Source organism: Microplitis mediator, chromosome 7, assembly GCF_029852145.1.
Source record: "Microplitis mediator isolate UGA2020A chromosome 7, iyMicMedi2.1, whole genome shotgun sequence".
NCBI lineage: Eukaryota > Metazoa > Arthropoda > Insecta > Hymenoptera > Braconidae > Microplitis > Microplitis mediator.
In genome coordinates, this window is record NC_079975.1 from 5,956,218 (window position 1) to 5,971,202 (window position 14,985).

A 14,985-nucleotide genomic window follows, 5' to 3' on the forward strand; every position below is an offset into this window, starting at 1 on the left:
TTGTTATTTTCTATAATAGCATCAAATTGCGTAATAGCTCCAGCTGACTTTGTTGATGACATTAGCTATTAATTATTAATACGAAAGAGTTGAATGCACTGCGCAGGAAGGGTCGCAGGTAGTCCAGTATCAGTTGAAAAGAAACATCAAGATTGAAGTGTCTTAGCGACTATTTTGAATCGATACGCTTACGTGTACTTAACATTTTCTTTAAAATATATTTTTACTTAAACTAAGATTTCAAAAAAGTATCAACATAAAAAAATTATGCAAAAGGATCAAAATTTATAACGGTGAATCAGGTACAAACTCTTCTCATTATTCGTAATAAAAGTTTGTTTTTAAATATATGAAAGACATACCGTAAAAAAATCAAAAATTGACAATATATACTAATTTGTTTTTGTCAAATTTTATTTTTTGTATTCTGCAACCAGAATAGATGCAGATTGAAAAAAAAAAAACAAGATATTTTACCTCCGTTCTAGTTTTGATCATCAAAAATTTTTCTCGGGGTTGAGTATTTTCATCGAAGACAAAAATCATGGTTTGGATATGCAAAGGATAAACTTGTAAATGCAAGACAAAATACTTTTTTATCCTTTTTTTCTAGAATTTCGAAAAAATTGTTTCATTGTAAATAATTTTATTAATACTATATTGAGAAAGTTCTTGATATACAAAAAGTCCACTTATAAATTTAATCACAATAAACATTTCTATATTTATAGACGGTTTATTTTATGAGTTACTTCTTTATTAAAAAAGATAGGACGTTTTAACCCACGCGGGTGTTTACCTCATGACCCTCATTCCCAAGCCGCAGGCAACAGTGACGAACACGCGGATTGGGATGTCCTAATTTTTACGTGGTGTGCATACTATTTTCGACCACACCGACAACGGGAAGTTCAAATTTCTGTCATTGATTGAGCGGTTCATGTATGCACATGTGTACATTTATGTTATTGGTTTTCCCAATTGGAACGCTTTACGCAAGTATAATGGCATAGTAGGCCACACGAATTGGGATGCCCTACCTTCCTTTGCGGTGTGCATACTTTTATTCATCGGAACTGTACCTTAAGATTTAAATTTTCGTCTTTGTTTGTGGGAGAATTGCGCCCGCGCTAATTTTCATCATTAATTTTTTCATGAAAGAAAAGAACGAATTTCTTTCGTCTAAACAGGGCAAGACTTTGGACTTTAGGCTCAGATATGGTAAAAAAAAGGACATTTCAAGCCTCGTGTGTATCCGAATTGAAGATGAGGGTAGCAAATACTCAGATTGTGACGTCCTACATTTCTCTATAGCCTAGAGGAAACTGGGTATGGTGTCTCACAGGTAGATTGTCACAGAGGTCATTTGTGGCGATCAGTTCATCAATCGGCGTCGAAAAATCGCGAAGGCATCACCTCTCTTTCGATACCGGTTCTTTGGCCGCGATCAATGTTCGTATTTCGTTTGTTAAGTTGTCTGTTATGATCACTGTGACAACCGTCCCGTGGAACAACCATGGTTCTGTAACAATTAAACCGAAGACAGTTCAACCGAACGACAATTCAACCTAGCAACATTTCAACTGAAAATAACCTGGACCCCTTTATTGAGGTGCCCTCTTATCAGGGATTTTTTGTCGGTTGAACTGTCGTTCGGTTGAAGTGTCCTCGGTTGAACTGTTTTCGGTTTAATAGTCGTGGCACCAACAACCATACCCAGTCTTCCCTGCAATGGACTAATCCGATATTTTTACGATATAATTGAATATTTCACGCTTCTTCAACTAAATTTGACTAATGAATAACCTAAATAGTTAGATTACTAACTGCAACTTTGGCTGATTACAATTGCATTATTGAAGTACGTTATAAATAGTATATGATAATTTAATAACCTGTTGATAAAAATGATATTGATTACAATGAAATGCATTACCAAAAGATGATAAGCTGTATTTGTAATAACTTACTTTTGTAAATGATTCTAAAGATAATATTACAAAGTATCCACTATTTATTAAAGTGGGTTTCAAAGGTTCTGCGAGGATGATTGTCATCGCTTTTCGTACATTATTACTCAAATTATACCAGTTCGTGTTGTAAAGTGCATTAGTAATGTCAGCGAACTGAAAATAATTATTTAAAAGAAATCAAATACAAAAATTGGTTGGATCAACGCGTGAATCAAAACTTTCGGTCTATTAAAATATTTTTGGTTTTATAATTGAAGAAAATATAGTTATTTGTGTTGAAGTAAAACAATTTTACCTCAACTGTCACTTGATCAGCAGCAATACACTGGAAAAATATCTGGATCGTCATAGCTGTGAGATAAAAAAAATCACCGGCAAAATTCATTGATCGCGTTTCTGTGTGCGATAACGTATACGCAATACTGCAAATCAAAAGTGAACTCGCTGCGTACTGTACAAATATTGCAGTTGAGAATAAAGATTTCACAAATTTCACTAAACTATAAAATTAAAAAAAATAAATATGAATTGCTATCATGAGTTTTTAAAATTAAAGAGGTACAAAACTTTAAGTAGATCGGATAATAAGTAGAAAATGTTTATTAAAATTGAGGTATGAATGATTTTTTAAACCAATCACCTGTACGAAAAAAGTAAACATCCGGGATATATTCGGGCAAAATTAAATGTATGTAACACATATTATATGCAACATATAATCCGATTTTCCCGGATATATACTTTTTTCGTACGGGCAAATAAGGAGTAGTTGAGTTTTTTTGAAAATGAAACTAAAAAAATTTCTTTTTCATTCCTTAGCAGCTACCCAACTAAACATCGGAATTTTTTCTTTACCAACATCGACTAAAAAAACTATTCAATTTAAATAAATTTTGTATCATCCCTGATAGCCAAGTTGGCCGCAAAAGATGAAATTTCCATAAGTTGACGGCAACTTTCCGAGAAACTTGTCGACAACTTTCAGCTCATGTAACTATTGCCGACAACTTGTCTACAAGTTGCTCAGAAACTTGGTGACAGGTTGCGGCTGTAGATTATCGTCAAGCTTCTGAGCAACTTATAGCCAACTTGTAGTCAACAATTACACAAGCTGAAAGTTGTCGACAACTTGTCGTCAAGTTGGTCGCAACTCAGGCACACCAACTTTCTGATCAGAAACTGGGCTATCAAGGATTCAAAAATAAAAACGAAAAATTACGGTTCTTTTGATTCTTCAATACCCTATTCTGATAAGTAAAGCTTTAATTTATTGCTCCGTAGACAAAAAAATTTTACAGTTAATTATTCGATCCACCAGAGATTTTTACCCCCTTAGAAAAGTATCTAAGACATCATACTCGAGTATGTTGTTATGATAATCAACCCAGTCACCGATCATTTTTCGTTCAATTTCCCTAACATTTACGCTACCATCATTCTCCTCATTAATTTTCTGTAAATTTTCCACCAGTACAGAAAATCGATACTTGAGAATATGTGTCTGCGCACATATATAGTACAATATACAGCAAAATATTGTGTCGTAAGCTAAATTAACACATGCCGCGCTGCAGATTGCATAAAGTTGATAAATAGCCGTCGGCCAATAATATTTGTATATTGTATAGTTATAGGGAAACCATCCTTGATAAGGCATCACATTAGGTGGACTCATTCGAAATATATGACCTACTGAATACCACGATACCGCTACGGTAAACAGACCTGGATACAACATTGAAATCGTCCTATTGAAATAAAATAAATTTTTCAACTCAAAATATTAAAAAAATTAATAAATTTATAAAATCAAGTATTCATGACTTACTTTGTAAACTTATCAAATTTTATATAAATCTTCTCTTCTTCATCGTCTTTTGCTCTAAATGGATCTCGTTCAAAACGATTTACAAATTCTTCAATTAATTTACGATAATAGAGTATTGTGACGATTTTATAGCGAACTGTGAATAAACAACTCAATAATGATAGATTATCAATGATCACAACAACGTCGATATTTCGCAACTCAAAATCCAAAACACCAGAAAGAAGAAATGAGTGATTGACAATTGTCACTAAGCAAATGTAAAAGTAATAAAGAGCAGCTTTAAATCCTTTCCAATGATCAGGTTTCCATACCCCGACCAAAGTTAAAATAAAAATGTTTCTTTCTAAAATGGCCATTTGATTTATGTTATGGTAAGTGTTCCTCAGACGCCAGTATGTCTACCAGTTAACTTATTGTCCGGAGGAAAAATATATTTAGCATATTCGTCGTAAAATGTTTAATTATTTAAAACTAATTTTGTCATTAAAATAATTTACTGTCATTTTGTTATTTTCTGTAATAGCATTAAATTGCTTAATAGCTCCAGCTGACTTTGTTGATGACATTAGCTATGAATTATTAATACGCAAAGAGTTGAATTCACTGCGCAGGAAGGGTCGCAGGTAGTTCGGTATCAGTTGAAAAGAAACATCAAGATTGCAATATACTAGCGACTGTTTTGAATCGATACGCTTACGTGTACTTAACATATTTATTTAGAATATACTTCTATTTGAAATAAAATTTGGCAAGTACATAATATTAATCATTTGGGAATGGGAAAGAAGAAAAAATATTAAAAAATCAAGTTATAAGGTGACAACTGCTCAGGTGCGTTAAAGACGACCCCCTGCAGTAGAAAAATTATAATATAACATTAAATTATTTTTTAAAATTTATTTCGAAATACTTCTAACTGTGAACATTAAAAACTATTGATGCTCACAATCGTCTCCTCCAAGCTTTTTTTTATCTTGTTTTTGTTCACAGCAAAGTGATTTATCAAATACACTTCTGATAAAAATTAATAGCTCACGATTAGACAAAAAAAATGACCATAAAGATTTAAACTATCATTAACAATAAAAAACAATTATTTAACTGAGAGCTCATTGGTCGAAGCTAAATTCTGATATCATTAGATCTCATAATAATCACGATTTTTTTTTTACCGTCGTAACATTTATTCTTATATATACACTACACTTCACAGAAATAATTGTATTCATAAGTACAGTACTGTGTGTTACAAATTGAAGTTTATTTAAACCATACATCAGATATTTATTTAATTACGTTAATAAAATTTTTATTCATCTAAAAAATTAGTACTTTTTTTAAGTTCTTTGAAATATAATCGAATTGTTCGAATCAGTTTTTTTTTATCATTCATTTGCTTTGACAGGACAAAAAAAAGATGCGAATTCTGAAAGTATTACCGATTTTAGCTTTCATTGGATTGGCATTTGGTGAAATTAGCATCAATGATTTCCAAGAATATCGTTGGGATTTATTTGTAAAAGGAAAAGATTCTAATAACTTTGTACGCATATTTTGTCGACTTTCAATGATTACACGGCAAATTCTTCTTACTTCTGCATCTTGTATTCATGGGTAATTAATTTAATACTTCTGTAAAAAAAATACAGAAAAACTATTTGATTTAATTATTATTAATTAATAATTTTATGCAGAGCACTTTTATCAAACCCCAATCAACATTTGTCAACCTACACAAGCTCCTTTCGCAGTATTGAAATAAATGAAAATGATATTTATTACCATGAAGACTTTAGTAAAACTTATGATAAATCTAAACGTGATATCGCGACAGTGATTATTAGACAGCCGATTATTACCAACGAAATTGTTGTCTTCACTTTACCAAATAATACGACTGATGTGTATTATTCATCGTGTTACAATCCAATGAGTGGGCATGAGTTTTATTGTACACCGCCAAACACTGAAAATTATTTTGCTGATAAAAATGATAAATCATTCTCCTGCTCCGATGGTTTATTTGCCGTAAGTTATGATAAAAAAATTATTTTAAAATCAATTTTTATCACTTAAATTTAGGGAAGAGTCAGACCGAGGTACAACTGAATGATTAAGACGAGTAATAAATTTTTGCCTCTAGACTTATTTTTTAATTTTTAACTTAAAAAATGTAAAGTAATCTGAGTAAGGTAAAAGCCCCTATCCTATCCTATGTAAGTGTATAACAGACTAGAGGATCAGACTACAAACCATCGATAACCAAAGTTAAGCAGCATCGGCGTGGGACATAAATTGGATGGGTGACCTCGTAGTAAAATAATTGTCGATGGTTAATGATTTTTTTTTTTTTTTTTTTTATTTAATTTTAACCGACATTGATATTGATGAAGACAATAAATCCTAATTAAACTACTTAATTAATAATTTACAGATATTCTAAATGAGATTCTAAAAATGACTATATTCGTTCATGCATGATTATATATAATCATATATGATCATGTATGAACAGATCAAGTTATTTCTGATCATATATAGACAATTATGCATGATCATATATGATTAGACAAAATCTTTTTTCATCGGGATACCCGCTCACTTTTCATTGGAGTGAGATTACATCACTCAATATAAATTAATAAATAAAATGAAAAACCATATTTTTTTTTTATAGTTTTTTTTTTTAATTTTCGAGTATTAGAATACAATTTAAGTTTGAAGAATAATGTTGATAATTAATTATTATTAATTTTTTAAATAAGCTCCTTGAGTGTACCCACAGTCGCTCACTAAAAGTTGTGATGTACCATTACTCAATCAACACATCGCTCTATAGTCGCTCAAAGACAATATTAATTAAACTATGATTAGATTATTGATTTGGACAAATAATTTATAAATTATACTACTTTATTCTTTCATAATATAAAATTTCATGAATTTAAAAAATGTATTTAATAAGATATAGTTATAACAATTCTTAAAAAATTTGACGTAACCTAAATTTAATCTAACGAATGAACGTTAAAGTTAAAAATGCCCGGCTGAGCGCGATTTTGAAAACAGTCATTTAATCTAAATTTGTAATCTATTGGGAAATAATTTGATACATCATATTTTGATATATTTAGATTCACAAATAATTGTTTATCAATAATAATATTTTTAGTTGTAATTTTTTTTTATAAAAATTATTAAAAAACGCCTTAAACAACTAAAGTGAGCGACTAATGGTACTGAGTGGGTATAGAGGCTTTTACCTTACTTTGTATTGCTGCAAAATTTATTAAGAATCTACAAAACATCGAATGTTTTCAATAAAAACAATTTTTTTTTTCTATAAAATTTTTGAGTTGTCTCATTAAAATTTTAATGCTAAAAATTATTTTGCGCACGTAACCAAAAAAAAAACGTGTGTTATAAATATTTGTGAAAAAAGTTAATGGTAAAATTAATTTTATTATTGATGCCAATATTGGAAAAAATATATGTTTTTTTTACAGTATCATGGAGATCCCATAATCTGCTCATTGAAAAAAAATCCGCATACTTATGTCCTGGTTGGTCTCAAAGAATCCGAGTACGTAGGCGAGAATCATGAAACGAGAATGGTTATCACAAATATAGGCGATTTAACCAATAACATCAATGAAAAATTCAGATCATAATCTTTCTATTGATTTTCATCGTCATTTTTTACCTTTAAATAAATGTAAAATATTTTTTATTTTTTATTAAATAAAATTATATTTCGCTTCCCAATCCTACTCAGAAAAAAAGGATTTCTTGTCGCAAAAAATTTGCTGAAGGCTTAAGATCAATTTCGAGCCTTGAGCAGATCTTGAGCAAACCATGCGCAACTATTTTCAGCCATACTCTTCCTCCAGAACTGAGCTACAATCTGGCTCAAATTTCTGGTGTAAAGCACTACCCTAGTAACACCTGTTTGAGCAAGATTCTGAAGTAAGTATCTTGAGCCAGACCCCTAGACACTATAGTCTTTTTCGAAGTACGTGTCTTTCGCAACATTGTGTATCACGAAACCTATGTCAAGATTTGTGTATGTCTTGCTCATGGTATTGTACGCAAGAAAATTAAATATATCTTGAACACGGCCCAATGAAAAAGTATATGACGCATTTCTTGCACCACACTGATCGAAAGGTTATCTTGGTTCAAAGAGAATTATCTTGAGTCAAGAGAATATTTAGGAAAATGGAATAAATCTTGGTTGAAGAAAATTTTCTCTTAATTTTGATTATTTTGATTCAAAAAGTTATGTTTTCGACCCAAATGGGTTAAAGTTTTAAGTTAAAAATATATGATTTTAGTTCAAAAAGAAAAAATATTTAAAGAAAGTAAATTGTTTTTTGAATTAATATTTTGAATTTCTTCATTCATGTATATTGAATATTTTATTCTATGAAATTTAACTTCTCTACGTAAGGAGTCAGATTTCTTAAACCAACTAGTGGCTATTGCTTGAAACAAAAATAAAAAAAATTCAAGTCAAGAAAATCAAGCTCTTGGTTTTTTTCCATAGCAGCATTCGGATAACAGGAGCACTCGAGTCTATGCAGCTTCTCTACTTCGGACACTACTTTGTGTATGCACGTAGACGCCCGAAGATCCCAAAAAAATGAAACGAGTCTGTTCAGCGCTGGCGCCGCATATGTGCAATTATATGTATATTACACACCAATATTCTAATAGTATTAGTTTATTAATTATACAATTAACTAATTCATATACATAAATTGTTTTGAATTGAAGTGTTCGGTAAAAATGTAAGTTATTGTAGTTATTAGTCATTATATCTGGTGTTTTTCCTGATTCACGTTAAGTTAAATGGTGTCGTTTCAATCACAAAAAAGTAAGTTAATTATTATTTATGCTGTTTTTAATCATATCAGATACTCAAGTTTGTTATCATTTCTGATCCTAAATTTATATAAAATTGTTTCCTTTTTAGTGTGGTATATATCATGCAGTTGATGCTGTCGATGGAGCCAGGATAAATAACCTAACCTTTCATTTATTTTTGTAACAAAAAAAAAAATTTTTATTGTAATAAAGAATCAAAATATATTTTGATGATTAATTGTATATACTCTGAAAATTGAATTTTTAATAAAAACAATTAATTTAAAATTGAACTGAATTATTGTATTTTAAAATAAAAGTATTTTTTATTTTACGTTAATGTATAATTTAGTTTTAAAATGAGTTTTTTATTTTTTTAATCTAAAATTAATTGTTTTCAGATAAAGTCTACATTTATTTTGAACTAAATGTTATCAAATCTTTAAATAAATTAATTTTTACTTGGAGTAAGTTAAATGTGCCTCCGTTTAAAAACTCGATGTATCGAAATGAATCGATATCGACTACATTCGAGAGAACGATGTTTTTAGAATGAGTTGGTATCTTCTAAAACCAAGAGCTAAATTTTCTTGAGCCAACCAAGTTGTTTTCTTGTTCGGAGAAACTAAAAACATTTAAAGCAAAAATTTATATTTTTAAATCAAAATTGAATTTCTTTATTGAAGAGCTTTATATACTCTAATTAAAAAAAAAAAATTTTTTTACCAAGAGAAAATTTTTTCAAACAAGAAAAGAGGATATTTTAATTTAAGAATTTATTTTTGGAAACGATTTTCTTCTTGACCCAAGAATTCCTTTTTTTGTGTGCAGTATAACTTACAGTAGGTACTTACTGTAAGTACCGTATATATACGCACGGTTTGCTCAAGAACTGCTCAAATCTCAAGATCAATTTTGAGCTTTGAGCAGATCTTGAGCAAGCCATGCGCAACTATATTTTTAGCTATAGTCTTCCTCCAAAATTGAGTTATAATTTGACACGAATTTTTTGTGTAAGGCTTGCAATTTAAATCTGGTCACAAGTATCTGCAGCAAGACACATAGATATAGGAGAAGACCTAACGTCTATCGAACTTGAGACCAGGCTTGCTCAAGCCTTGAACAAGATTGTTATATGGGATGATAACAAAATTATGTGTAAAAAGAATGGATTTCAACTTAAAAAATCTGAAAAGCGCCTGACCCTGCGGGCCAGCCCCAAAACTTTCCGCTGTTTTCAAGCTCAGGGAGCTCGTAAACATCTTTACTTGTAAATTTTCGAGCTCTCCGAGCTCAAAAATTTGTTAGGCCGGTAAAACATACCTTCACTGAAAAATTATAATTTTTGTCCGACGATATCTTTGGAATTAATAAACCGATTTAAACGTTCTTGGTGGCAATCGAAAGGGATCAACAAGACTTAAAGCTGATTACATTTTGAGGCGAATCAAGCAAATGGTTTATAAGTTATACGCAAAAAACAAAAATAAAAATAATTTTCAATTTTTAGTCTTGGTATAACTTGTAAACTACACGACCGATCTACCCCAAAATCTAATCAATTCTAAGTTTTGGTGAGCCCTTTCGATTGCCACCAAGTACGTTCAAATCGGTCCATTCGTTCCAAAGATATCGTCAGACAAAAAAAGTTCACACACACACATACGCACGGTCGTCCATCCGGGAATAGTCAGAATAGCTTCCTAAGACCTCAAAACATCGAATAACTTCCCTTTATTTGAAAATTTGCAATTTTCTTAGCGAGAAGTTAAAAATGATTTCAACAATACAATTATTGGAAAAAAATTTTGATGATAATTGTAATAATAATACGCATTCTTTCGAACTATTAAAAAAAATTACAAGTTAAATGTTATCATAAAATCTACATTATAAGGAAGTAGTTTTTAATTTTTTACTAATTGAATTATATTTACTACAAATAATAATTTTGTTTCCTTTAAGGCTATTGAATATCTATCCTATAATAAAATTTAGATGAAATATATGTGAAGGCAAACTATTCGTAACGTAATTGGTCAAAAGCGAAAAAATATATGCAAACGACACGAAAATATACATTAAAATAAATATATGAAATCCTATAATAAAATTTAGATGAAATATATGTGAAGGCAAACTATTCGTAACGTAATTGGTCAAAAGCGAAAAAATATATGCAAACGACACGAAAATATACATTAAAATAAATATATGAAATCCTATAATAAAATTTAGATGAAATATATGTGAAGGCAAACTATTCGTAACGTAATCCTATAATAAAATTTAGATGAAATATATGTGAAGGCAAACTATTCGTAACGTAATTGGTCAAAAGCGAAAAAATATATGCAAACGACACGAAAATATACATTAAAATAAATATATGAAAAACGACACGCGCGCACTTGCGCGCGTAACATGTACACTAGTAAATCCGGAGACACGGTAGTGTCTCGCGCCAAGTACGCGTTCCAAACATGTACAACATGTGTGTCGCGTCGGTGTGAGACGACCGTGTCTCTATTCTCGAACCATATGTCACTTTAACCTCACTCATATTTTAAATCCAAATTAATAAATTATTGGGCTTTGTCAGCCTATAATATTAGTTTATTTATTCATAATTATTATATTCCTATTTAATTTTCATAAATTTAAACTGTTTTTGTTAATTTAATAAAAAATTCAAAATTACAAAATTTTGATGCCCCCGTTTTTCGGATCTAACGAAGAAATTACTACGATAAGACGAATTTTCGTCTATTGGCTACCTTCATGTTACACTTGATGATATGAAGTTAGCTTATGCTTACTTTCCAGCTTTAAATTCTTCTCCTTCGATTTAATTGGCTACTTTCATGTTACACTTGACGATATGAAGTTAGCTTATGCTTACTTTCCAGCTTAATTCTTCTCCTTCGATTTAATAGCAATTACACGTCAAGTTCTGTTTTTTATTTTTCTGAATACTAGTTGAGTGCAATATACAGTGCAAGTTGACAAAAAATATCACTGCAAATCTTTTGCTGTCTTACGTCAGGTGTACATTTTTGAGCAAGTTGACGTCAACTTGCAGACCGAGTCGCTTTGGGGAAAGTGAGGACATCATCAAGTTGAAAACTTAGCTTGCCCGAAATTAATACTCGACATTTGACGACAAAATGACGGTAAAAAAAGGAAAGAGCAAGATTTGTGGTAAACTCTCTGTCATTTGCACTGTATTTCACACTAATGATGTAGTTAAAATACTAAACAACAGAAGTTGACGTATATTCACTGTTATATTGAAGAAAAATTTGTTCACCCGGGAAAAAATGTTTTTATAAAATTTTATGCAATTTTGTAAAATTTTGTAAGATTTTATAAGATTTCACAGCGAAATTTCATAAAATTTCACCAGGCCATTTTCTGTATAATAAAATTTAAAAAAAACATTTTTTCCCGGGCAGAAATTTAAAAATTCACCCCTGATAGCCACTTTATCCACAAATTAACTTCAAGCTACTGCTGTATTCTAAAACCAACTTTAAGGAAAGTGTTTGAGAGCAACCAGTTACCTTTAAGTTGACAGTAAATTGTCTGTACCTTGAATTTAATTTGATTACAAGTATTACTGCCAGTCAATGACGTTAAGTTGATTGAGTTTCACTTCAAATTAACGGCAAGTTTTTCTATCAAATTACATTCAATTGACGGTGGTAAATTCGCATCAACTTGCACGCAAGTATTCTCCAGCCAAGGCTTGCCAGAAATTTGTCGTTAAGTTAGCCGTAAATGTTTCACTGCAGAACTTGCTGAACAATTATCTTCAAAGTGTGGCTACCAGGATTCTGTAGCAGTCTAGGATACCAGAGTATCAGCTCCGAAATTGAAATGATACTTTTGACATCTCGATGACTACAGTATATATAAAAAATATCAGTCTAACTTTTAGCTCTCATATCATATACGTAAAATAACGTGTACAATTAACGTGAAATTATAGCTGTTTTATACCAAGTTTATATGTGATTTTATGTGTGGGAAAGAGCAATAAATTGAAATGACACTTTTTGCGTACTAGACCTCATCGAGATGTCAAATGTTTCACATCAAGTTTTGAGTTAGAATGTTAATCATCTAGAAAGCTAGAGATCTAGAGAGAACATTCTCGCCACCGGATTGGTCTAGTTAGATTTCCAAGTGTACGACAATTTTTTGCTAAAGTCGTTATCAGGATATATCCTCATTCCGTTGCAATGACCCTAAAGCCACCTAGGTAGAAATTGACAGTAATTTGACGTTGAAATTACCTGAAATTTGCTGCCCGAGTTCAACTCGCCCGCAGGGTCAACCGATAGACCAATTTTTTTTTAGTCAATTTTTGAAAAGAATTTGCATTCTAATTCGGGTAGTAGATTTACGTCAAATTGTAGAGAAAGTTGCAAACTATCGTCAAAAACGGAAAAGTCCGAAGTTGACGGATATTTGACGAAAAATTCAAGGAAACTTTTGTAAAACTTTTGCTAAGCAAACTGTGCTATTAGGGGAGTTAATGCTTACGCTGTCAATTTAGAAGTAAACCTTATTTTCTTACCCTTTTACTGAAATTTTCTAGTTATATTCTCTGTAAAATTACCTCTTCGTAAGAGGCGTAAAATTACGCTGACTTGTAGTTCATGTTGTACCCCGTATTTTTAGTCAGAAACAGAAATTTCTCAATTGGCATAGAAATATCTTAAGTTGGCAGTGATTTATCGTCAAATCGAGGAGATTCATCATTATTGCTAACCTAAGCATCTGGTAACTTCAAACAATTTATTAGTTCTCGTTAATATATTTGATTTGACTCTAATTAATTAATTTATAATAATACTGTGAAAAAGCAATTGATGGTTTTTTATTAATTCTGGCAGTTAACAGGATATTTTTTATTATTCAAATTTTATTCATAAGGTGAGTGATAAAGATTTGATTTATTATATTGCCATCAATTTGAAGTGAAACATTCAATCAACTTAACGTCATTGTCTGACAGTAACACTTGTAGTCAAATTGAATTCAAGTTACAGACAATTTACTGTCAACTTAAAGGTAACTGTTTGCTCTCCAACACTTTCTTTTAAATTGGCTTTAAAATACGGCATTAGCTTGAAGTTAATTTGTAGATAAGGTGGCTATCAGGGTTAATGACAACTTTTCCTAATAGCCACTTTAGCTTGAAATCGACAGTAATTTGACAATTGAAATGACCGAAATTTGATGCCCGAAATCGCTGACAATTTGACAACAATAGTCAGAAAAAAAATTTGCGGTTAATTTTTCATCAATTTAGAGGTAACTTTTGTTACTAGAAAAAAAAACCCTAACAAAAAGTTTTCTTTCCTAATAGCCACCATAACCGCAAATTAACTTCAAGCTACGGCCAGAATCTGAAGTCAACTTAACAGCAAAAGTTAAAGAGCAAAAAGTTGCGGTTAAGTTGTCAGTAGATTGTCTGTAACTTGAATTCAATTTGACTTCTGACGTTACTGTCAGATAATGACGTTAAGTTGATTGAAAGTTTAACTTCCAATTATTAATCGGCAAACTTCATAGCTAAGACTTGATGTCAAACTAATTGCAAGTATGTGAACAATTAATGAATGTTAACTTGCTATCAGTTTAGAAGCAACTTTAATTTTTTATTTGACTTTTGAAAATGAGTTGCAGATTCGGTTTATGCATATATGTATATATATAATATATGTGGATAGTTGTCATTGACTATCAGATTTAAGTATCGTTGAACAAATAATAAACTGTGTCTTAAGAATAGTTTTATTGTTATTGGTTTATTTGTATTTTAAAAATATTTCAGACCGATTAATTGTTCTACAAAAAGTAATGAAATCCCACCAAAAACAGATTCTCTGTAAAAAGTTGCGCCAAGTACACGTTCAACATTAATCTTAGACTACATTAAAAATAATATTCTTACAAAAAAAACTAAAATCATAAGAACACCAAGTACCTTAAATTTTTTTTAATTTATTAAAAAAAAAAAAAAAATTGTCACTATAAAAATTAAAAAAAAAAAAAAATACTTGAACGTACTTGGTGTGCGTGGTAAAAGGCAGTTTAATATATTATTCAACTGTGAAACATTCAAAAGATATAACACGAGCGAATAATTAATTTTTTGCATAACGCACACCAAGTACGTTCAAGTATTTTTTTTTTTTTTTAATTTTTATAGTGACAATTTTTTTTTTTTTTTTAATAAATTAAAAAAAATTTAAGGTACTTGGTGTTCTTATGATTTTAGTTTTTTTTGTAAGAATATTATTT

At 30.4% G+C, this 14,985-nt stretch overlaps 2 protein-coding genes across 2 annotated transcripts; one reads left to right on the plus strand and one right to left on the minus strand.

Annotated features, from left to right (window-relative positions):
- Positions 1-528: 528 nt before the first annotated feature.
- On the minus strand, positions 529-4,193 carry LOC130671031 (odorant receptor 94b-like). Its single transcript, XM_057474708.1, has 5 exons — positions 3,802-4,193; positions 3,332-3,721; positions 2,269-2,473; positions 1,971-2,126; positions 529-1,895 (listed from the first exon to the last, which is right to left on the minus strand). The coding sequence occupies exons 1-5, from the start codon at positions 4,158-4,160 to the stop codon at positions 1,854-1,856; spliced, it is 1,152 nt and encodes a 383-aa protein (XP_057330691.1). The 5' UTR covers positions 4,161-4,193; the 3' UTR covers positions 529-1,853.
- Positions 4,194-5,030: 837 nt separating this feature from the next.
- On the plus strand, positions 5,031-7,895 carry LOC130671169 (uncharacterized). Its single transcript, XM_057474893.1, has 3 exons — positions 5,031-5,418; positions 5,499-5,832; positions 7,311-7,895. The coding sequence occupies exons 1-3, from the start codon at positions 5,222-5,224 to the stop codon at positions 7,473-7,475; spliced, it is 696 nt and encodes a 231-aa protein (XP_057330876.1). The 5' UTR covers positions 5,031-5,221; the 3' UTR covers positions 7,476-7,895.
- The last annotated feature ends 7,090 nt before the right edge of the window (positions 7,896-14,985 follow it).

Bases quoted from the DNA above. Each gene is read 5' to 3' on its own strand.
- LOC130671031 (XM_057474708.1), bottom strand. From the start codon at position 4,160: ATGGCCATTTTAGAAAGAAACATTTTTATTTTAACTTTGGTCGGGGTA. The intron at 2,127-2,268 runs GTAAAATTGTTT...AATTATTTTCAG, and splicing joins CTGATCAAGTGACAGTTGAG to TTCGCTGACATTACTAATGC. The intron at 1,896-1,970 runs GTAAGTTATTAC...TTTTATCAACAG, and splicing joins CTTTAGAATCATTTACAAAA to GTTATTAAATTATCATATAC.
- LOC130671169 (XM_057474893.1), top strand. From the start codon at position 5,222: ATGCGAATTCTGAAAGTATTACCGATTTTAGCTTTCATTGGATTGGCA. The intron at 5,419-5,498 runs GTAATTAATTTA...AATTTTATGCAG, and splicing joins TCTGCATCTTGTATTCATGG to AGCACTTTTATCAAACCCCA. The intron at 5,833-7,310 runs GTAAGTTATGAT...TTTTTTTTACAG, and splicing joins GCTCCGATGGTTTATTTGCC to TATCATGGAGATCCCATAAT.